At 39.1% G+C, this 22773-nt stretch overlaps 1 protein-coding gene across 2 annotated transcripts; it reads left to right on the top strand.

Moving 5' to 3' along the window:
- Positions 1-917: 917 nt before the first annotated feature.
- Positions 918-18899, top strand: LOC136227657 (uncharacterized). 2 transcript variants are annotated; one of them, XM_066016378.1, is made up of 7 exons: positions 918-1175; positions 1279-1379; positions 17998-18066; positions 18131-18189; positions 18273-18333; positions 18403-18456; positions 18538-18899. In XM_066016378.1, exons 1-7 carry the CDS (start codon positions 1025-1027, stop codon positions 18787-18789), a joined length of 747 nt encoding a protein of 248 aa, XP_065872450.1. In that variant the 5' UTR covers positions 918-1024; the 3' UTR covers positions 18790-18899. The 2 variants fall into 2 exon arrangements, with proteins under 2 accessions (XP_065872450.1, XP_065872451.1); XM_066016379.1 differs by lacking the exons at positions 18131-18189; positions 18273-18333.
- The last annotated feature ends 3874 nt before the right edge of the window (positions 18900-22773 follow it).

The following is a 22773-nucleotide window of genomic DNA, read 5'->3' as shown; positions in this document are numbered from 1 at the left end:
AACCAAAAACCGAAATTGTACAAGAATGAGAACCGAACCGAACCGGATTGCAATTTGGTTCGGTTTTTTCAGTTCGGTTTTTTCGGTTTTCGGTTTTGCTCACCCCTAGGTCATGGGTTCGAATCACATCCGGGTCTGGTGGAGATTTTTCTTTCTTCTTTAATGTAAGCACATTGTGCGCAATTTTTTTTTTTAAAAAAAAAACTGATCTGTTTGAATTAATTAAAAGCTTCATTTATAAAATTAGCAAAATTAGACTGGTCCTATGGACTTCATTTTAGTATGACATTGACTGCACTCCATTCCCATGCGCGTGAGGGAGTCTTTTCTCTAGTAATTGGTTAAAGACTTGTAAAGACCATTCACTTATAAATTAGTTAAGATTGTTATTTCTTTCCTACGTGAGGTTTAAATGCTTAATTTCCTTTTATCTTCTTCCAAACTATTTCAAGTGGTTTACTTTAAGTATCAATTTCTCATTACTTGTCCATTTTGAAACTATAATATAATGTTAAATATAACTCATGACATAGAATATGTTGATATATTTCAAGTTATTCTGAACTCCATCTATCCGTTATATATATATATATAATTTATAAAAATAATTTTAAATTAACTATGTATGTCAGTTGCGTTCACATGGACCCTGATGACCACGTAAATTTGGTCATTCACCGTTAGATCTAGACGGATTAAAATCTTTAGGTGGAGATTCAAAACATCCTAAGGCTTATATTTAATCTGTCTAAATCTAACGGTGAATGACCAAATTTACGTAGTCATCAGGGTCCATGTGAACACAACTGATATACATAAATATTGTTTATTTATTTATTACGTTATCCGGTTCGACTAATCCGTGAAGCAATATGATTTGATTTCGTGTTCAGCTCTTGTAACATTGACAAAAGGTATCACTAGCAACTCGCTGCCGTGTGCAAGCCAGAATTCCTTTGAAAAGAAGAAAGAAGCCTACCCAAACAATTTTGAATTTTCCATCTCCAACTCAGACCGTATCTTAATGGATATTACCGGTAGCTTTAAAACCCTAAACGCCATAACCCCTTTCCGTTTCCATTTCCATTTCCGCCCAAGATCCTTACTTTTGCGTCCTAGGCATTTCCACTCATCTCTTTCTTTTTCCAAACGGTTCTCCCCTTTCTGTTCTCTCTGTAATACTCCATTTCTCTACCACACTCCTACACTTGTATATATGTCAATAAAATTTGATCTTTTTGGGGTGTTTTGTTCATTGGTTTTATCTTGTGGGTGTAGCTGAAACAGGAAATGGCAATTCTTTGCCCCATGGTGCAGGTGAGGCTGTTAGTGGAGTCTCACGAAATAAACTTCTTCAAGTGGTATTGGTCTCTCCTCAGGTATTTTTCATACTTGAGCTTCATAATGTTCCGAATTTTGTTCTGTAATTGCTATTTCTTTATTAATTTGCCTCATGGAAGTATGTGTAGTGGCTTCAAACTTGGGTTTGGTTTTTCACTTTTGAAGTTGATTCATTGAGTTCGGGTTTTCTTTGTCTTTGTAACATAAATAGCAGTGGCAAATTGGCAATAATCTGTAGTGAGATTGATTTTTATTTAGTTCTGATGTAGGCAAAACGATGCCCTTGAAGAATTTTACAGTGTTTCATTTTCTTGGTTCAGAATGCTTTTTGTTTAGTTTGTTTCCGATTCATAAAGAGGTTTGTCTTCCCAACAATTTTGTATAGTCTTATGATATATGGTAATACCAAGAAAATGAGAATAGAGAAGAGAGAAAGAAGAATTGCTGAACTTAAAGAGAGGAGAAATTGATTTTGCATTTTCATTGATAAAAATCCCAAGCCGAGGGCTCGAGGTACAACTAGTCGTTTCCTGGGCTTGCACACAACACGTGTCAATCCATTCTCTCTCCGTAATTAACTTACAGCTACAGACAAAAATAACCAAAACACATCTCAACAGGAATAGAATAAAACGCAGCAACCAAAAGTAAACATGACTCAACAGAATTTACGTGTATTATTCCACTTCCCTTAAAACCTTGCCTCAAGGTCAAACTCAGGAAACCTCTTCTGCAGCTCATAAGCGAATTCCCAGGTTGCTTCTTCTGCAGTTCCTTCTGTCCACTGTACAAGAAGTTTGGTAGCTGCCCTGTTCTGGACAGCCAATGGTGTAGGAATTTGCTCTACGGGTCCTGGCAAGTCAGTTGAAGTTACTGCAGTATCTGAAACCTTCCTCTTGAGTTGAGAAACATGAAAAACTGGATGAATGGCTGAAGCGGCCGGTAGATCAAGCTTGTGAGCCACTAATCCAATTTTATCTTCAATTCGATAAGGGCCATAATAAAGTGGAGCCAACTTCTGATTGTTCCTTTGCACCACACTTTGCTGCCTGTAAGCCTGCAATTTAACATACACCCAGTCTCCAATCTCGAAAACTCTGTTTGATCTATGACTATCTGCTTGCTGCTTCATCCTGTTCTGAGCCTTTTGCAATTGATACTTCATAATTCCCAAAGCCAGCTCTCTATCTTTCAACAACTGGTTAACTGACTCTACTTTAGAATCTCTAGGAAAATAGGGAATGTGTATTGGTGGAGGCATTCCATACACTATCTCAAAAGGAGTTAACTGGGTAGAAGTGTGGAAATTAGTATTATATCACGACTCTGCCAATGGAAGCCACCCTTCCCACTTCTTTGGATTCCCATGTGTCATGCATCTCAAATATGTTTCCAAACACCTATTAACCACCTCTGTTTGACCATCAGATTGAGGATGATAGGCGGTTGAACGAGCAAATTCCACTCCCTGCAATTTAAACAACTTATTCTAGAAATTACTCACGAACACTGGATCCCTATCACTTACAATTGTTGCAGGAAGCCCATGTAGTTTAAACACATGGTTCAAATAGAGTTGAGCTACAGACTGAGCTGTGTAGGGGTGGTTAAGACTTAAGAAATGGGCATACTTGCTAAGCCTATCCACCACCACTAAAATGACATCCTTACCATTGGATTTTGGAAGCCCCTCTATAAAATCCATACTAACATCTGTCCACACTCCTTTTGGTATTGCTAAAGGTTGTAATAATCCAGGAGACCTCAGAGTCTCATATTTGCAGGTTTGACAAACATCACAATTCTTGACATAGTTTCTGATGTCCTTCTCCATTCCCTTCCAATAAAACAACATGTGCAGCCTTTTGTAAGTAGCTTGCATCCTTGAATGGCCTCCTGCAGCTGAATCGTGCATAAGTTGCAACAATTTCTGCTTAAGTCCAGGCTTGTTCCCAACCACCAGTTTCCCTTTCCTACGTAGCAAGCCTCGTTGCCATGTGAATGGACTATCATTCATGTTTCCTTCCTGTAACTTCTTAACAATTTCCTGCAAGTGTTTGTACTCCAACTATCTTCAATTTCTGGCATCAAGCTGTACACTGGAGTTGAAACTGTGGGGGGTAAATTTCATCCATGGTGTACAAACTTTACCCTAAATCACACTTTGGTGTACAGACTTCAATTTGTCACACTAATATATACGTACTTAGGGGTGACCTCCCACTATAGTATATGGCCGGTTAAAATGACCGGTCAAACCTGCCACCTCATCATTTTTTTATTAAAATAATTAGTAAAAGTGGGACCCACAAATTATAAAAAAATAACTTTTATCATTTATCATTTTTATCCTTTATCATTTTTACCTGGAGAATTTGGTTTCGATCTTCATGCTTATCTAATCCTAATTAAGAAGTTAGAAGATGCATTGAAGTTTCTTGGTGATAATTGTGGACTAGCAGTTCAATGGATGGAAGATATTTGAGAATCCTGGAAGAAAAAATGGTTGAAAGTAACTGGAGAACGAGCTCGTTTCGATGGCGGGATCCTTGCTGATGCGTTTCAGAAGCTTGAAGAGGAATTCAAGAATCTCCTCTTTCCTTCGTTCATTATTTACATCTCTCTCTAACCCTCCATTTCTCTCTCTAAAACCAGTTGCAACTTCTCTCTAACTCTCCCTTTCTCTCTCTAAAATTCAAACTGGTTCTCTCTCTAAAATTCAAACCGGTAGCTCCTCCTTACACAATCAGACAGTTCCATTTCTATTTGGGTTTGGGAAATTAATCTGATAAAATTCAAATTATATGGATTCTGGAAAAACTCATTTTCTACCTGCTTCTCTCAATTGATTTTCACAACTAGAGAATAGGGGCAAGATGTTTGAAAAAATGCCACTGAGAAAATTTGATTGAGTTGAGCAGATAATGATGTGTAATTACTGGTGATGGGTGAGTTGGGTTGATTGAATTTAGAGTTTCAGTTGTGTCGGATTTTAGGTTTGATTTTGAAGAGAAAATTGTAGAGTGATGATGCTGGGTGAATTTTTTTCCCCTTTGATATTGTAATTTTTTTACTGTATATGGATCTTCATCATGTGAAGAATATTGTTGAATTGTGACAAATATATTGTGGGTTTGGTTTGAATATGCTTTTTCACAGATTTCTTAAGAAAAGAAATAAGATGGAGGAGAGAGTTAGTGAGAGAAATGGGAGGGAGAAGGGAAAGGGAAATGAAGAAGAAAGAAGAAGAAGAGGGTATAATAGTAATTTCAGATTAGTGGTTGAATTTTTTTGACTTTTTGACCGGTCAAAGCTGAGGTGGCGCGTTGACTGAGCGTTGACCGGTCATTTTTACCTGCTGTACACCATAGTGGGAGGTCACCCCTAAGTACGTATATATTAATGTGACAAATTGAAGTATGTATACCAAAGTGTGATTTAGGGTAAAGTTTGTATACCATGAGTGGAATTTACCCAAACTGTGGGTACAGCTAGTTCTGCTACTGGTAACCTTGACAAAGCATCTGCAACCAAATTCTCCTTCCCCTGCTTGTACGTGATTTCGAAATCGTATCCGAACAACTTTGCTATGTACTTTTGTTGGTGAGTGGTAGTAATTCTTTGTTCCAACAGGAACTTCAAACTCTTGTAATCAGTTTTAATTAAAAACTTGCTATGTCCCAAATAATGATCCCATTTCTTCACTGCGTGCACAACAGCCAACAACTCTTTCTCATAAACAACAGATAAGCCTTGGTGCCTAGAAGCCAAAGCCTTACTGATAAAGGCTATAGGATGCCCTTCCTGCATAAGGACTGCCCCTATCCCTATGTCACAAGCATCAGTTTCCACCACAAACTGCTTGTCAGGTGAAGGTAAAGCCAAAACTGGTGTGGTAGTTAAGGCCTGTTTGAGACATCCAAAAGCTTGAGTAGTTGGTCATTCCATAAGAAACTGTCTTTTTTTAGAAGATCAGTCAAGGGTTTACTTTTTACTCCATACTGTCGGAGCCAATCCTAAAAAACCCCTTAATTGTCTCAAATTGACTAGAATTGGCCAATTTGCAACTGCCTCAATTTTCTTAGGGTCAGTAGCTACTCCCCCATTATGAATCACATGTCCTAGGTATTCAACTGTAAAACTACCAAATGAACACTTACTTTTTTTTTGCCAACAACTGATGCTCTTTTAACTTGTCAAACACGGCCTTAAGTTGGATAACATGGGTGGCCATATCCGGACTATACACTAATATGTCATCGAAGAACACTAATACAAACTTCCTCAAATAGGGTTTAAAGACCTCATTCATCAAACTCTGGAAAGTGGATGGTGCATTTGTGAGGCCAAATGACATTACAACAAACTCATAGTGGCCTTCGTGTGTCCTAAAGGCTGTTTTATGGATGTCTGCAGGGTGCATCCTAATCTGATAATAGCCTGTGGTTAAATCTAACTTAGTGAAAACAGTTGCACTGTGTAATTCATCAAACAACTCCTCGATGACAGGTATGGGAAACCTATCTTTTATGGTTTTTCTATTGAGTTCCCTGTAATCTATACACATTCTCCAAGTGTTATCCTTCTTTTTAACTAACACCACTGGTGAAGAATAAGGGCTTACACTGTTTTGTATAGTACCATTGTCTAAAAGTTTCTGCACCATCTTTTCTATAGCATCTTTTTGTAAGAAGGAATGTTTATAAGGTCGAATATTAACTGGTGTGGCTTTATCAATCAATGGAATTCTATGGTCATGGGCTCTTTGTGGAGGCAAGGAGGTGATTTTGTTGAAGATGAAATAGTATTCTTCCAGTAAGGGTAAAAGTTCAGGAGGTATTTCATTAGGAACAGGAAAATGAGGATTTAAAGGTTGTATTTGTGCTAAGTAGGCTGTATGACCATGGTTAAGCATCTTAAGAGCATTCTGTTCAGAGACAAATCTCACTGAAGTTTGTGTTATGCCCTGTAAAGCATGGTTAGTTCCCCCCAAAGTGAAAGACATTGATAGGGAATTGAAGTTCCAAACTATGTCTCCTAATGTAATCAACCATTGAGTTCCCAAAACCATTTCACACCCACCTAAGGTCATGACCAAAAAGTCTGCCACATAGTGCTGTCCCTGCATAACCCAAACGAACTTCTCACACATATAACAACACTTAATCACTTGCCCATTAGCCACAGTGATGTTAACAGGTGGTATACAAGTCAGGGCACATCCCATTCCTTTTGCAATTGTAAGATCTAAGACATTGAAAGTGCTACCTGTATCTACCAATATGTGTAGAATTTGCTTCTTGTGAACTCCAGTCAATCTCATGGTATGAGGAGCCATTTCTACTGCACTTCCCATTGCACATAAGGAGATTACAGGCATCTCAGTGTGATCCTCTACTTCATCTGGACAGCTAGCATTTCCTTCCTCCTTTGGACATTCCTGCACCAAAATCATGTGCATATATTTCTTATTGCACTGATGACCAGGAGAGAACTTCTCATCACACCAGAAACATAAGTTTTTAGCCCTCTTGTCTGCTAATTCCGCCTCAGATAACTGTTTGGTTTTAGGTTGGGGATGAGGGATAGATTTAAAAGGTTGGGCTGGAGTAGAAGTATTACTGGGTAAAATTTTTGGGATGTTTGGAGTAGGTAACAATGGTGGTTTTGCAGTGTGAGAGCTAGGACCAGTTGTATAATTGTTGGTATAGGTAATGGTTTGGGGTGTGGGTTTGTTGACAAGGGTTCGCCCTGGTTTAAGAGCTGTAAGATAGACATCTTGAATCCTAGCTAGTGCGTATGCTTGTTGCAGAGTTTTTGGGCCTTGCATCAGTAAGGGATAGCCAATTTCATCCTTTAAACCGTTTATGAAACAACTAAGGATATTTTCATCCAATAAGGAAACCTTATGGGAACAGATATCAAATGCTTCTATATACTCCATTAACGTACCGGTTTGGATTAATCGTTTAAGATCTGCCATTGGATCTTCATAGACTCGTTCTCCAAACCGCTTCTTAATAAACACGACATACTCCTCCCATGGTGGCCCCCCTATCTGACCACGATTCTTCAAGAAGGTTTGGTGCCATTCCAGAGCTCTGCCGAAAAGATGTAATGAGGCTAATTTCACTTTCGTGTGGGCAGGGGTTTGATCGATTTGAAAAAATCTTTCACAACGGAACAACCAGCTATCGAGATTGACCCCTTCGAATCTAGGAAATTCGACCTTAGCGAAAAGAGTGGGCAGTTTGTAGGGGTGTTCATTAGTGTTTTCAGAGAAAAAGTTAATAGAGGAATGAGCAGTGAAAACAGAGTCGGTTTTGGCTGGAATGAGCTTGAATTCCTCAAGAAGGTTGGTTTGGGTTCTGGTGATTAGATCTTCAATGGTTTGCTCCTGCTTCTTACTGTGCTCAGCTATCATGTTTTTCACCATAGTCTTCAAATTTTCTTCGAGTTTCTTCAGATCTTAAAACGCACACAACACGTGAGGATCGATGCTCACCATAGTCTTCAATGGTAAGTTGGATATGGCGGGAAGATAAAGTGAGGATCGATGCTCTAATACCAGATGATACATGGTAAAGCCAAGAAAATGAGAATAGAGAAGAGAGAAAGAAGAATTGCTGAACTTAAGAGAGAAGAAACTGATTTTGCATTTTCATTGATAAAAATCCCAAACAGAGGGCTCGAGGTACAACTAGTCGTTTCCTGGGCTTGCACGCAACACTTGTCAATCCATTCTCTCTCCATAATTAACTTACAGCTACAGACAAAAATAACCAAAACACATCTCAACAGGAATAAAACACAGCAACCAAAAGTAAACATGACTCGGCAGAATTTACATATATCATCTTAACTCTTATTCAAGGTAAAACCAAAATAATAATAAAAAAAAACTCTTGTTAAAGGTAATAGAGTACCATTATGTAATTAGAGGTTTCACTAATGTTAGGACTCTCTTGTATAAATACTGATCAATGCCTATAGAATATCAAGTTGCATATAATTCTATATGGTATCAGAGCTAGACTCTTAACCCAAGCCACCAATTCCCGTTAGCCCTAGCCGTCAATGACGACTGTCGCAACAACTTCTGATACACTGGTTACCGGGCACCACCGCTCAAAGTGCTGCCACCGATGGCACTTCCAGCGTCTTCATCTCCAATGCTTCATCAAGCTCCTCCATACCATACATATTCCGCAATCCATTTACAACCAGTCATGTCTTCTTCATAATTCCACATATTTCAGCCGCCAATCCACACTCAATTCACCCCATGACTCATTCAAATCCATTTCAACTGAGGCCAGAGTACAAATGATGTCTGCCTTGCGAGGCAGTGGACTCGCCAATCATGTTGATGATTAGATACTCGCCCCTCATCCGACATATCCGATTTTTTGCACCTGGATCAGAAAGATTAGCAGGTTCTTGTTCGGGCAATTGAGGCACGTCTTGAACCGCTAAAATTTGAAGATCTGTATGGTTTACTATTGTCTGAAGAGAGACAGCTTGCAAAAGATAACAGTACTGAATCTATTCCATTGAAGGCTTTTTACTCGAGTAGACCACAATCGGGACAACAGCCATCCCGTGGACGTGGTCGAGGCAGACAGTAGCGAGGTGGGAGGCCACCCACTATGCAACAGCAGCAAGGCTATTCACCACCCTATTCGAATCAAACTCAGGCACCAAGGGAACACTTAACCTGTCACAACTGCCGTGGTCTCGGACACATAACCCACAATTGCTCATCCCCAAAACTCAACCATGACAACCACCCACCTCAGTCCCACATAGCAACCAGTCCCGTGGCAAATCAATCTTGGGTCCTTGACTCCGGTACAACTCACCATTTAACGTCAGATCTCGAAAACATCAACCTCCAAGTACAATGGATCAGATGAAGTCCAAATCGGTAATGGTTCTAAACTCTCTATAGTTTGTGTAGGTAACTTTGATGTCTCTCTTGGCTCGTCTAACGTTCAATTACGTAATATCTTATTTGTTCCTAAAGCAGTTCATAATCTTTTGTCTGTTTATGCTTTAACTAATTTTGACCCAGTATCTGTTGAACTTTTTGCTGATCGTTTCAATATCAAATACTTGGCTACAGGGAAGATTTGGTTCTGAGGCCAGAGTAACAAAGGAATTTATTCTTTATGTCTGTCAACAGCAAATAAATGTTCTGCCAATTTAGCAAGTTGGTCTACTTGACATGATGAATTAGGCCATGCATCCTTTCCCATAGTCAAACGTTTATTGGATTCCAACAACATTTCTGTTTCAGATAATAAAGCTGATTTATGCTTTCTATGGTGTGTTAGTAAATCTCATAAATTGCCAGTGACTTCCTTAGATGGTTTCCTATATTATGTGTTGTTTCTGGATCATTTCACCAAATACAGTTGGGTGTACTTCCTAAAAAATAAATCAGATGTGCATGATACCTTTATTCAATTCAAAGCATTGGTGGAAAAATATTTCTCTCGATCAATTCGAACCTTTCAATCCGATGGGGGGCGAATTCATGAAATTAACATCATTTTTCCAGGCCTTGGGTATTAATCAACGCATTTCCTATCCCTGCACTCCTAAACAAAATGGAAGTGCGGAACGAAAACATCGATATATTATTGAACACGGCCTAGCAATTCTAAATTGAGCACAATTACCACCAAAGTTTTTGTCCTGTGCCTTTGACACGGCCACATATCTAATGGCAAACATTAATTTTTCTACACCGTATCAACTATTATTTGGTGAAAATCCGGACTATCAATCTCTTCGCGTCTTTGGCTGTTTATGCTTCCCCTGGTTAAGGCCATATGCCAAATCTAAATTCGATACTCGTTCTAAAGCATTTATTCTTCCTGGATACAGTAAACAACACAAAAGGTATAAATGTTTTCATCCAATTTCGTCCAAATTATTTGTCTCACGCCATGTCTTGTATGATGAACAGGTGTTTTCGAAGTCGATGATTCTTGGTGAGAAGATTTCTTAAGTTGATCAATCACCAATACTCATACAATTTCCCAAGCCAGATTACCCACATCCATATTTACCCATTGCTGCCCCCTCACCCCCCTCACCACATCCGCCCCCCTACGCACCTCATCACCTTATACGACTCCTACCACACCACCCAACCCGCAACATCAGCCCTTCCAAACCCTGCATACATCAACCCGTGACCACCACACAGCCACAAAACACCGAAACTCAATTACCACAAGCCGACCGTCACCACTCAACACTCGCGTGCGGCAACCTCCCAACTGGAAGCCAATCACACACAGCAGCCCCGACCACATCCTCTTCCATCACATTTCCACCAAACCTTACTCACTTCGGATCAGTCGGGCCAAAACAAGCTCCCTGGAACCAAAACAACCTTGGGCATTGCTTCATCAGTCTCCTACAGTTCATAACACTTATACTGCTGCATCCTCGTATCCGAAATGGCTACAAGCAATTAACGACGAGTACAATGCTCTTCGAAACAACAACACTTGGATACTTGTTGCCCCGGACCAGTGTACAAATAAAATCGGCTGCGGTTGGTTATTCAAAATTAAACAAAATTCGGATGGTACAGTTGAGCGCTACAAAGCGCGTCTTGTGTAAAGGCTACACACAGAGACTTGGGATCGATTTCTTTGAGACCATAGTTGTGAAAGTCGAAAGGCGAGTTGAGGCGATAAGGGCAAAATATCGCCTCAAGGCGAGGTGAGAGGCGAGGCGACCGCCTCTCGCACTTGAGGCGACAAACAAATTAGAAAAACACAAAAAATAAACTATAACTCATATTGACTCGTTTAACTTCTAAAGTTGTAAAACAAAATAAAACTTCTAGTCCTAATAACATATCAAACATCATCATCAATCCAAATCCAAATCTTCATCATCAAGCTCGTGTCATCATGTCCAAAAGCCTGCAAAATTTGGAAAATTAGACACTTGTAAGCTACTGTTCCATATAGTTCCATACATTTTCACAAACTTTCATACAGTTTCAAATACTTTCACACATTTTCACTTCATACATTTTCATAAATTTGCATAATAGTAGTAGAAACTTTCATAAACTTTTGCAAAATTTGGAAAATTGGACACTTGTAAGCTACTTTCCATATAGTTTCATACATTTTCACAAACTTTCATACAGTTTCAAATACTTCCACACATTTTCACTTCATAGATTTTCACAAATTTGCATAATAGTAGCATAATCTTTTATAAACTTTCATAAAAGTAGCATTAACATAAACTTTCACACACTTTCATAAGCTTCACATAAACTTTCATAACTTAATAATAATAACAGAAATCACAAAATTTGGGCAGCATAACACTTGCATAAGTCATAATAAAGAGTAGAAATTTGAGCAGCATAAAAGTAGGATTGATGAAGATGAAGAAAAGAAAAATAGGAGGAGAAGATTATAGAAAGAAAAAAAAAACAAATGAGAACAGAGAAGAGTATAGAAAAAAAAAAACCCTGTTTATGTTGATCGGTGCTGTTGGATGGAGAGGAATTGTATGTCGATCGGTGCTGTTGGGTGGAGGAGAGTAAGTTTATGTTGATCGGTGCAGAAGAGGAAGTTTCTGTCTTGATGGATCAATGATGATGTCTTTAACCTAAAAATCCCTCTTAAAAACTGTAACTTATCGCCTGAGTGCAGAAGGCGACCGCCTCTCGCCTCAGACCGCCTCTCGCCTCAGACCGCCTCTCGCCTGAGGGAGCCAGGCGGTCGCCTTCTAAATAACGCCCGCCTTCCAGTGCAGAAGGCGGGGGGAGGATCGCCTGGGTCGACTCTCGCCTCAGGCGACCCAGGCGATCGCCTTTCACAACTATGTTTGAGACATACAACCCCATCATCAAACCATCCACCGTTCGGCTGCTTCTATCAATTTTCGTGTCTCTCAATTGGTCTATTGTTCAGTTAGATATCTCTAATGCCTCTTTACATGGCAATCTGGAAGAAACGGTCTACATGGAGCAACCGCCGGGCTTTATTGATCCCACATGGCCCAACTATGTTTGCAAGTTACAAAAATCTCTCTACGGGCTAAAACAGGCACCTCGTATCTGGCATAAGTGACTCACTGATGCATTACGACAATTGGATTTTGTTGGCTCCAAATGAGATACCTATCTATTTTACCTCAGGAATAGCAAGGTATTCATTTTCTGCCTGATCTATGTTGATGATATTTTGCTTATTAGTTCAGACAGGTTACCTTAAAACTCTGGTCACTCAAGTACAAAACATGTTTGCTCTCAGTGACCCCAGCACTTTGAAATATTTTTTTGGGCATTTAGGCACATTGGTCTGATCAAGGTCTACTGCTCAATTAGTCAAAATATATTCTTGAGCTATTACAAAAAGCAAAATGCATCATTGTCGGGGCATCTCTACACTGATGTGCACAAAGGAGTTCCAACTGGAAGTTGGAGATGCTTTCTCTGATCCCACACTCTACAGGAGCTTTGTTGGTGGTCTTTAATACCTTTCATTCACTCGGCCAGATATATCTTTTCCAGTGAACAAACTGACTCAATTCATGCATGCTCCCACTTCCATACATTGGCAAGGCGTGAAACGCATTCTTCGCTACCTCCAACAATCTAAAGATCAGGGTATCTTCTTGCATCGATCCTCTTCCTTGTGTTTATTGGGGCAGAAGTCTTGATGACAGACATTCCACCACGGGTTATGCAATATTTTTGGGCAAATCCTTGATCTCGTGGAGCTCCAAGAAACAGAACTCCGTAGCTCGTTCATCGACCGAGGCTGAGTATCGTGCTCTCGCTACGGGTGCATCTGAAATAGGCTGGCTCAAAATTATGCTACAGGAACTCGGGTTCAGACTTCCTCGCAGACCACAGATACTGTGTGACAATCTGTCCACAACATACCTCACCACAACCCTGTTTTTCACAACAGAAGCAAACACCTAGAAGTTGATTTTTTCTTTATCAGAGATCGGATCTCCAAACAACTACTTCGGGTTCAGTACATTCTAACTGTAGACCAGGTTACTGACATATTGACTAAACCACTTTGTAAGGATAGGTTTCATATGCTTTGTTCCAAGTTGAGCCTGTGCAAATTCCGGGCTCCACTTGTGGGAGGGTAATAGATTATTATACTGAGTGCCATTGTCTAATTAGACGTTTCACTGATGTTAGATGTTAGGACTCTTTTGTATAAATACTGATCAATACCTAATAGAATATCAAGTAATTCTATACAAGGCAGCAATTCATTTTAGATAACTGATAAATTAGACTAATTATGATAGGCAGTTCTACAAGCATAAAGATTATCAAACCATGTAGGTCTGAATGGTGAAATGAAAAGATTTTTAGAGCAGTTGATACAAGATTGATTGGAATAGGATTTAAGAATCCAGAGGTTTTCTGAATTGGCACACAAGTTTAGTGAACCCATTATTTAGGCTTTCCTCATCGATACAATACCTTATCAACAGTGTTATATATGAATTGCCAAATTAGATTTTCCAAGTGGGCAAATGGAATGATATGGGGAGTTGGAAGTAATGGTAGAAAACCATATGGATGAAAATTTCTGTTTCCTCTCAAGAGTCTAGAACAGTTATTGCATATGTGGTATTTGAATGTAGCTTATGACTGTGTGTTTTTCCATTGAAATGTAAACAAGAAACAAGCCAATAAGCAAAATGCTGAAGGTTGAACTGCTAACTTGCCCAAGTCAATGTTCAATCTGCATTATAATATAAAAACAATATGTTAGTCATCATAATATAGGTAGCATTAATTCTTCTGCAATACAAGATTTGATCTCTAGTGCTCAATCCTTGGAAGCACCGACACTTCTAGGAGGTTCATTCACTCCGACACTCCGGGGACACGTACCTGATGCTCCAAAATAAGTGTCCCCACTTTTTCTTTCTTTTTTAATGGAGACTTTTTGGGACACTTCGTGGACACGGATTCTAAGTTAATTAGGGGTATTTTTGAATAATTTAACAAAAAAGAGGGGTTCAAATATACAAAAATAAAATAAAACCCTAACAAAAAAATCAAAAATCTAATGAAAAGAATATAGCAGCTGTCATTTTTTGGTAGTTTAAAAAGTTTGAAGTATTAAATATTTATGTTTGATGAATTAATAACTTATTATGGATGTTATTTACAGTTTATAATAATGAATATTATTTATGATATATATATATATATATATATATATATATATATATGGAGTATCCCTGTCATACTCGTGCCGTTACCCATACCTGTACGACTACTCGTGTCGGTGCTTCCTTGGCTCAATCGCGTTTGATTGGTCAAATGCAATTGCAGTGCACATCCGCTGTTTTTTTTCCCGGTATGTATTTGCTTTATCTTTTTGAGTAGCCAGTAGAAATAGTGAGAAAATTGTTACTTTTCCTAACTAATGTAAAAAGTATTCCTAAGCATAGCTATTAAAGGCGAACGATGCACTAAGACAAATACATCATCAAGGCGCACTAAGACAAATACATCATCAAGGCGCACTAGATAAAACCACATAAAAATATAATATTAAACGTCAAAAACACCAAGTTAAGTTCATATACTTAACCTAACTAATGCTACTACTAGTTGTTAAAGGCGCCTTTTGCGCAAGGCTCAAGATAGTGAGCCTTAATTCCTCTAGGCGAGGCGTAGTTTACAAGGCTCTTGCCTTGTGCGCCCCACCTGGGCTTCAAAGGCTCTTATCAAGGCGCGTCTCTATAACATTTAGTGTTTTGATTATAAATTTTTTGTATGGGATGATTAATCTCAACCACTGATCTAATCTAAGTACACTTAGTTTTAACCCTTGATCTGATCTAAGTAAAAGTGTAAAACAAAACAAGAATATGAAGAGGATGAGGAAATTGGTGGTGAAAATGATAATGGAGACTTTGGAGAGGACAATGTTAATCTTGAGGAGGATCTTTATAATGATTATTAGTTTTTTTTAGTTCTTTTTTATTGACAATGAAAGCTTATTAGTTTATTAGCTTTAGTAAGGTACTGGGGTTAAGTATATGTCTACATGTTTTGACATTTAATATTATGTTTTTACGTTGTGTTGTCTTGTTTGTATGGTTATAAAAAAAGTGTGTTTTTTGGTTCATCGTGACTTATGCTTTAACTAGTAACAGAGTATTAGTGATATGTCGATTTTGTATATATATATATGTTTTATTTTTTTCCGCCTCATGAATCTTTCGCCTTTAGCAACTATGCTGCTAAACTAACAAGTATTCATCAAAATGAATGAACACACAACAACAACAACAACAACAAAGCCTTAGTCCCGAAATGATTCGGGGTCGGCTAACATGAACCATTATATAAAACCGTGAAATCAAGTCGTGTCAGCGACACAAATTCGCTCCCTCCACTCCGTCCTATCCACTACCATATTTTCCTCAAACTCATATCACTCTCGATCACTCTCCAAGTTTGCTTAGGTCTTCCCGTACCCCTCACCACTACATCCCTTTGCCACTCTTCGGTCCTCCTAACCGGCGCATCAAGCGCTCTACGTCTCACATGGCCAAACCACCTTAGTCGGTTTTCTCTCATTTTATTCTCAATAGATGTAACCCCTACTTTTGTCCTAATTATTTCATTACTCACCCGATCCTTTCTCGTATGACCACACATCCATCTCAACCATAGTTATTAAAGGCGCACCAGGCGCAGGCCTTAGCGCCATGGCAGCCCCATGGCGAGGCGCAATCGCCATGGCGCGCACCTGGTGCGCCATTTTGCGCCAAAGGCAGTTGCCAAAGGCGCACCAAGGCGCGCCTTGGCAGTTAGAGGCAATAATGGGCAGTTTTTTGGTAGTTACTTTATATATCTGGAATGGAACACATGTTATATTAACAAAAGGTATTAAAAAGGAGAGAGATTATAGGTTTTAAACTAAGTAGAAGACGAAGAGACTCTTTGAAGAGGAAGAGACAGTCATTTGAAGAGTAAGAGACAGAGTCATTAAAAGGTTTAGTAGAAAGAAAACACATCAAACGGATTCAAACAACAGAAACAAAGAAGCCAAATGGAATTCAACTTCAACAGTTTGATGATCAATAGTTTGATGATGCCTTAGAAGAGGAGTGTGATAGTGATGATGAGGAGTGATGGATTTGGAGAGTTTTGATTAGGAGTAGAACTTAGGAATTAGTATTCAACTTTAAAGTTTTCTAATATGGGGTTTATTTTGCATTTTAAAATTTATTTATGCTTAAGATATTTTCATGATTTAGTTTTATGTTAGTTTTATATTTTTATAATTTTTATTTTTTTAAGTGCGCCTTGTCTCGCTATGGCGCGCGCCATCGCCATGCGCCATGCGCCATGGCTCCAGAACCCCTTGCGCCTTAGTGCGCCATGCGCCTTTAATAACTATGATCTCAACATACGCATCTCCGCCACCGACATCTTATGGATGTGACAGTGTTTCACTGCCCAACACTCCGTACCATATAACAATGCTGGTGTGATTGCCATGCGGTAGAATTTTCCCTTCAATCTATTAGGCATGCCGGGGTCACAAAAAAAATACTAATAATCATATTAAGATCATCCTCAAGATTAATATCGCCTCTTCATTATCATTTTAATCTCCATTTTCATCCTCCTCTATAAATGAGGTAGATGTCCTAGCTCTCACACGAGGAGTTGCTGTTGCTTAGCCTTAACACGAGAGGTGGAAGCAACACTTTTGCAGCAGATGTCTCTGCTGGTTTCTTGCGTCACAATGCACAAGGAGCTCTTCTTCTTTTACGTTTTCTTACTCTTCCTTCCCTACTGCTTTTTATGTCTTTTATTCTTTTTTTACTTAGATCAACGGTTCAGATTTAAGTTTACTAAATAGGATAAGTGGCTGAGATTAATCAATCTTTTATTTTAGTGAGAGCAATAAAAAAATAATAAAAACCTAATAAAAAATCCTGATAGTGGCGCGCCTGCTAAGGCCAGGCTAGGCGCACAAGGCAAGCACCTTTTAAACGGAGGCTCGCCTAAGGGTAATGAAGCGTAGGACCGAGAGCCTTGAATGAGGCGTGCCTTTAACAACTATGCTCCTAAGTTAATCATTTATTGCTGAATCAAATTATCAAATGAGTGATGGGTTATGATGCACGGAAACTCATCATGGCATTCGTTTCACTATTTCCGTCAGATGTGGTAAACGAAAACTCCCGCAAACTGATACTAAACATTTCCATAATTACCCAAAATATGAAACACGTCTCTCAGTTTTTAAATGGTTTCCTCTACCTATCTCGACTAAAATTCGGAAATTCAAACTTTCTATTTTGCAATTCCTGTTTAGTCTAAGATTAGAAAAATTGAAACTTTGTATTTGAGTGATAATTCCTTCCTTGTATCCTTCAATTTAAAAAAGTTATCTATATTTCTTTTTTCCTACTCTTATTTAGAAATTGTGTGTTTAGGGTGCAACATAGGTGATGGGTATTGTCAGTGTAGTAATCTCTCTTGTTAATTTTTTATAGTTGTATGAAACATTATTTGATGTCCGTTAAAATATATTCCTACATATATATTTGTTTGGGCTTGTAAGTGGTTCTGAGAAAGATCGAATTTGTCTCGTGCAGATTCCAGGAAACACTGGTTGCATTGCCAGAACATGTGCAGCATCAGGTGTTGGGCTGCATTTAGTTGGGGTAGGTATTGGAAATTGACAATTGGGTTTGTGTGAGCAAGATGATGATTCTGTTTTATTTTCAGCCCTTAGGTTTCCAAGTTGATGATACAAAACTGAAGCGTGCTGGACTGGATTACTGGCCGTATCCTACATCTGCATTAGTGAATTTCATTCTTAATCCTAGGAGTATTGTTCTGCTTGATTTCTTAAAATGAACTCTGGTAGATATGTGGTTGTGAAAGTTCACGAGTCTTGGGCAGAGTTTCGAGAGTATTTCAGGCAACAGGTTGTTATTCTTGGAAACAATAACTTGTTGATATTTTTGATGTCTGATTTGTTTTAGCCTCCAACGCAGGATGGGAACAAGCGTTTACTAGCATTCACTAAAAGAGGGACAGCAACTCATTCCGTATGTTTTCCAACAGCATAATTTCGATTAGCATAATCTCTCTTGGTCTGCCCAATCATCAGGATGTATTCATATTTGCAGGAGTTCTCGTATAAGAAAGGAGATTATCTAGTATTTGGGTCAGAAACAAGTGGCCTACCACCTGAAGCCTTGGAGGACTGTAAAAACGAAACACTCAGAATTCCGATGATTCAAACTTACGTTAGATGTCTGAATCTTTCGGTGAGTGTTGGGATTGCATTGTATGAAGCTTCCAGGCAGTTAAACTACGAGCAGCTTAATTGGACCGATGCCCATAAATCCTTATTTATCACTGAGGATATTTTTACTTGATTTTAGTCTTAATTTTCTATAATTTCGGTTTTGTACCAAGGACAATGCAAATGCATATACATATACATTTACATTTACATACATAGATAATCTCCTTGAGAGTTGCACTAGACTTCAATGCAAATGTTGATAGAAAACAACCCATAGATTGAATTCATGTGTCAGATCTAAAAGAGGAGGACACTTAGTACATAAGGATTCTTGTAAATACAGAATATATTGGATTATGTGTATTAAGTTAGTTAAATCTGGCACATGTTATTCATATGCATACCTTTATTATGATTATAATTACACAACCCTCTGTCTGTGTAAAGTACTGAAAATTATACTCATCCATTCGATGAAACCATTCAGTTTCTCTCTCTCCCTCTCTTTTTTTTTTTTTTTTTTTTTTTTTCTGTTATGGTATCATAGAATTCTTCATAATTCCACATTACAAAGAAGAACTGTCCTTTGTTTCATTTTTTTTGGAATTAGATTGTTTTCTTTTCGTTTTCAGTCAATTTTTCATTCCGATTGTAGAATTCCTCATTCTTCTTCCAGATTTCTGGTATTTTTCTTCTTCCAAATCGATTTGGAATCAAATTGTTTCTTGCCGATTAGGTCAATTTTCTTCTTTACGACTGATCATGCCAACATCTTCCAAATCTGAGTTCATCTACAACTCCTGGTGGTTTTACTGATGATTGTGCTTGGTTTCTCACGTTCTCAATGTTCGAAATTATCATTCATGGTCTTGTTCTATGAAGAGAGTTTTGGTGGTTAAGAATAAATAAGTTTTCTTTTGTGGGTGGTACTCTTCCATACACACGGGCAGAACCAACAAAGCTTTTTGCTTGGAAGCACTGTAGTGAAATGGTACTTTCTTGGATATCTCAATCTGTTTCACCTTCTATTGCACAGAGTATTTTATGGTTTGAGAATGCATCAGAAGTGTGGAAAAACTTGAAGGATCGTTTTTCTCAAGGAGATACATTAAAAATAGGATAGTTACAAGATGAACTTGCGGCAATTGTTCAAGGTGATTTGTCAATTACAAATTATTTCAACAAATTACAAGTTCTTTATGAAGAATTTGTAAATTCCAGGGTCATCCATGTATGTAAATGTAATCTTGATCAAAACAGCAATGAGAATTGTGTAGTTGTAAAGCAAATGAAGAAGTATCAAGATCAAGACTACATGATATCAAGTTCTTGAGAGGTTCGAATATCAATTATTCTGGGTTAAAGTCACAAATTCTTATGATGGATTTGTTGCCCTCTATGACTAGGGTCTTTAATATTGTGTTGCAACATGAAAGGCAATTACAAGGAGAGCATGCTATTGGGTTTAATAATGTCTTTTTAGAGTCAAATGTTAATCTGAACTTCAACAAGAGGAAGGTCTAAGAAGGCATATAAAAACAAATCTAAGAAGGTTTGCGGTTTTTGTAACAAAGAAAACCATATTATAGATGAGTGTTACAGAAAACATGGTTTTCCTCATAATTTCAAGTTTACAAAGAAGAAGATGGCAACAAATGTTCAATCAGAAGGTTATCTTGAAGGGTCTTTTTGTGAGGTTGTTGTGCAGGAAAATATAGGGCCAACTACTGCACAGATTGCTCCTAATATGCCTTTTATTATAGAACAATACAAAAAATTGGTTAGGTTATTGGATCATTATGAGATTACTAACAATAGGCGTGACATGGGAGCCTCAGCTCATGCATCGGTTTACCGAAATCATCTCCGCTATCCCACTTCCTTCTATTCAAAAAGGCGAGCAGCCGGATGCCGGCCGAGATGGAGCTGGGAGCCAACCTAGACTTTCCTGGGGCTTGCCCCAACACCTAAAAAAAAGGCGGGTGCCGAAAAGGAAAGAGCCCAGCCTCTTCAAGAAAGCTTTGCTTGGTAGGAAAGGGAGGCAAGAGCTATAGAGTAGGTAGATAGGATTTTAATCCTATATTTCTTTTTCGTCAGAATCTAAGATCGTGGTTAGCTATGGCATCCGCTCAATAACCTTGCACAGATGTTGATAGACTCCTTCTCGGTATGCCGGTCAGAAAGTCAAGGAGTTACCCGCTTTCACTCACTCGTAGTCCGAGGATAATACCTTTCTTTCACCGTAGAATGATAAGAAAGAAAGATTAGAAAGGTGATTTACTGGTACGCTGGTAGTCTCTTTTGATAGCGCGAGCCATACCTTTGGCCAAGCCAAGCGGGCGTCAAGTAAGATGTACAATACTATGCGGGATCAGGGGTCCACTTCGTCATTCTTAGCAATGATGAAGTTTATTCCGAAGTTGGAGCGGGTGTCCAAGGCACTCATTCAGAGATCTACCCCTACGATCATAGAAAGCCCTTGAACAAGGGTTGATCTGGAAACCCACCTGGAAGTGGAAGTCGGTGCCAACAGCACCTGTGATGTCTGATTGGCTTAGGAAGAATTTCGACAAAGAAAGAATCTTAGTAATACGATGTGCAGTTGGCTTTCCGTATGAATGGAGTGAATCCGACTGGGAGATCATCACTTTTTGGTTCTATCTTTCCGAGCCCTTTCGTCGCTATGTGTTACTCTGAAGAGGCAGTTGCTGATTCTTTAGTAGCTAGAGAAGCCTTGTCTCCGAAAAAGCTACTTATCCTTCTGGAAGGTTAGCTGGAGCAGGTAAGCGTAGAATATTTGCGATCACAAATTATGGTGCACTCCGACCGGTCCATGACTGGTTGATGTCGATACTTCGGTGCCTAAAAATGGATGGATTGGTGCAAAGACCTTCTTTGTCCTTTCCTAATCGCCTATTGCTTATACTATTGCACTGTCCATACGCCCATCCTATTCTCAACAAGAGCGGTGGATTTTCGAAGATCGGATATTCCCCTAAGGGGGACTCGCGAGATGTCATGAGCTTTTTAGAATGCTAATGTCGTCGAATGTTCTTCTCATCTCAACTGGGCATTAAATGGTAATTTATAGATTCATATTCATATTAAAGATATGCCCGAATCGAAAGAAAGACCAGGGGTGAATGTCTGACTCCTGTAGAATTGGTACAGCCCAATTTCAAACTAGAGGGGACTCATGAGCTTACACAGACCCTAACGTAACGCGTAGTAACCATCATTATAGCCTAGGCCAGCCAGACAAGTACTATAGGGCTGGCTTATAACCCGACCTTAGCTCATCAAGACGTGTCACCCCTAATTCCCTCTAAAGCCCTTGCCTTAAAGCACTTTCAGAGTTCCGGCTAAAGACAGATCATATTCAGTCCTTAAGTCCGAGAAGTCTGCTAAAGAGAGGAGCGGGAAGTGTCTGGAAAGAAGGGGCAGCAGAAAAAATGGTAATGGTTGGTTGTACTGGTGCAGGTGGTGGTGGAAGGGTTTGTTGGGTAGAAGTGTAGGGATGTGACTCAAATGGCCAAGGACAAGCAAGCGAAAAGGTCTTTCCAATAGTAGGTAAGCAAAAAGGTAAGCAAGCTTAGGCTAGTAGGCATCTTAGGCAATCCATTTGAAATGGAACTTCTAGCCACTGGGTCAACGTTAACTCCACAAAGATTTTCGAGTTAGCTTCTGCTTACCTGCATTAGAAGACAAGTCTTGGTACCTGTTTTTCTACCGGACTGATTCGGGGTCATTGCCAAGATCAACGTATCCGCTTATGAGCTTGACTCTTTCAAGACAAGGGGTTTTGCCTGCACTTTAACGGGGGTTCAGTTCTTCAAGCATGATGAAAGATGGGGAGCTTTCGTGGCGCAATACAACTTTAACACAATGCTTAAAGTTACGGTAAATGAGCTTGAGAACACCAAGCAGAAGCAGGGTGAGACTTTCTCTGACTATGTTAGAGGATGGAGATCAAAGGTGGCTACCATGGAAGACCGGCCAAGTGAGAAATGATAGGACAGCTCTTTTGGTGCCCTACTCTCGCGGAACGGAAGGAAAGCCACAGAATAAAGTTTGCTACTAGAAAGGAAAGAAAGAGAGGGAGACAGAGAAGGGA

The sequence above is a fragment of the Euphorbia lathyris genome, chromosome 4 (assembly GCF_963576675.1).
Source record: "Euphorbia lathyris chromosome 4, ddEupLath1.1, whole genome shotgun sequence".
Taxonomy (NCBI): domain Eukaryota; kingdom Viridiplantae; phylum Streptophyta; class Magnoliopsida; order Malpighiales; family Euphorbiaceae; genus Euphorbia; species Euphorbia lathyris.
Note: the sequence above shows the minus strand (reverse complement) of the source record. Positions and strands in the feature narration are given on the sequence as shown.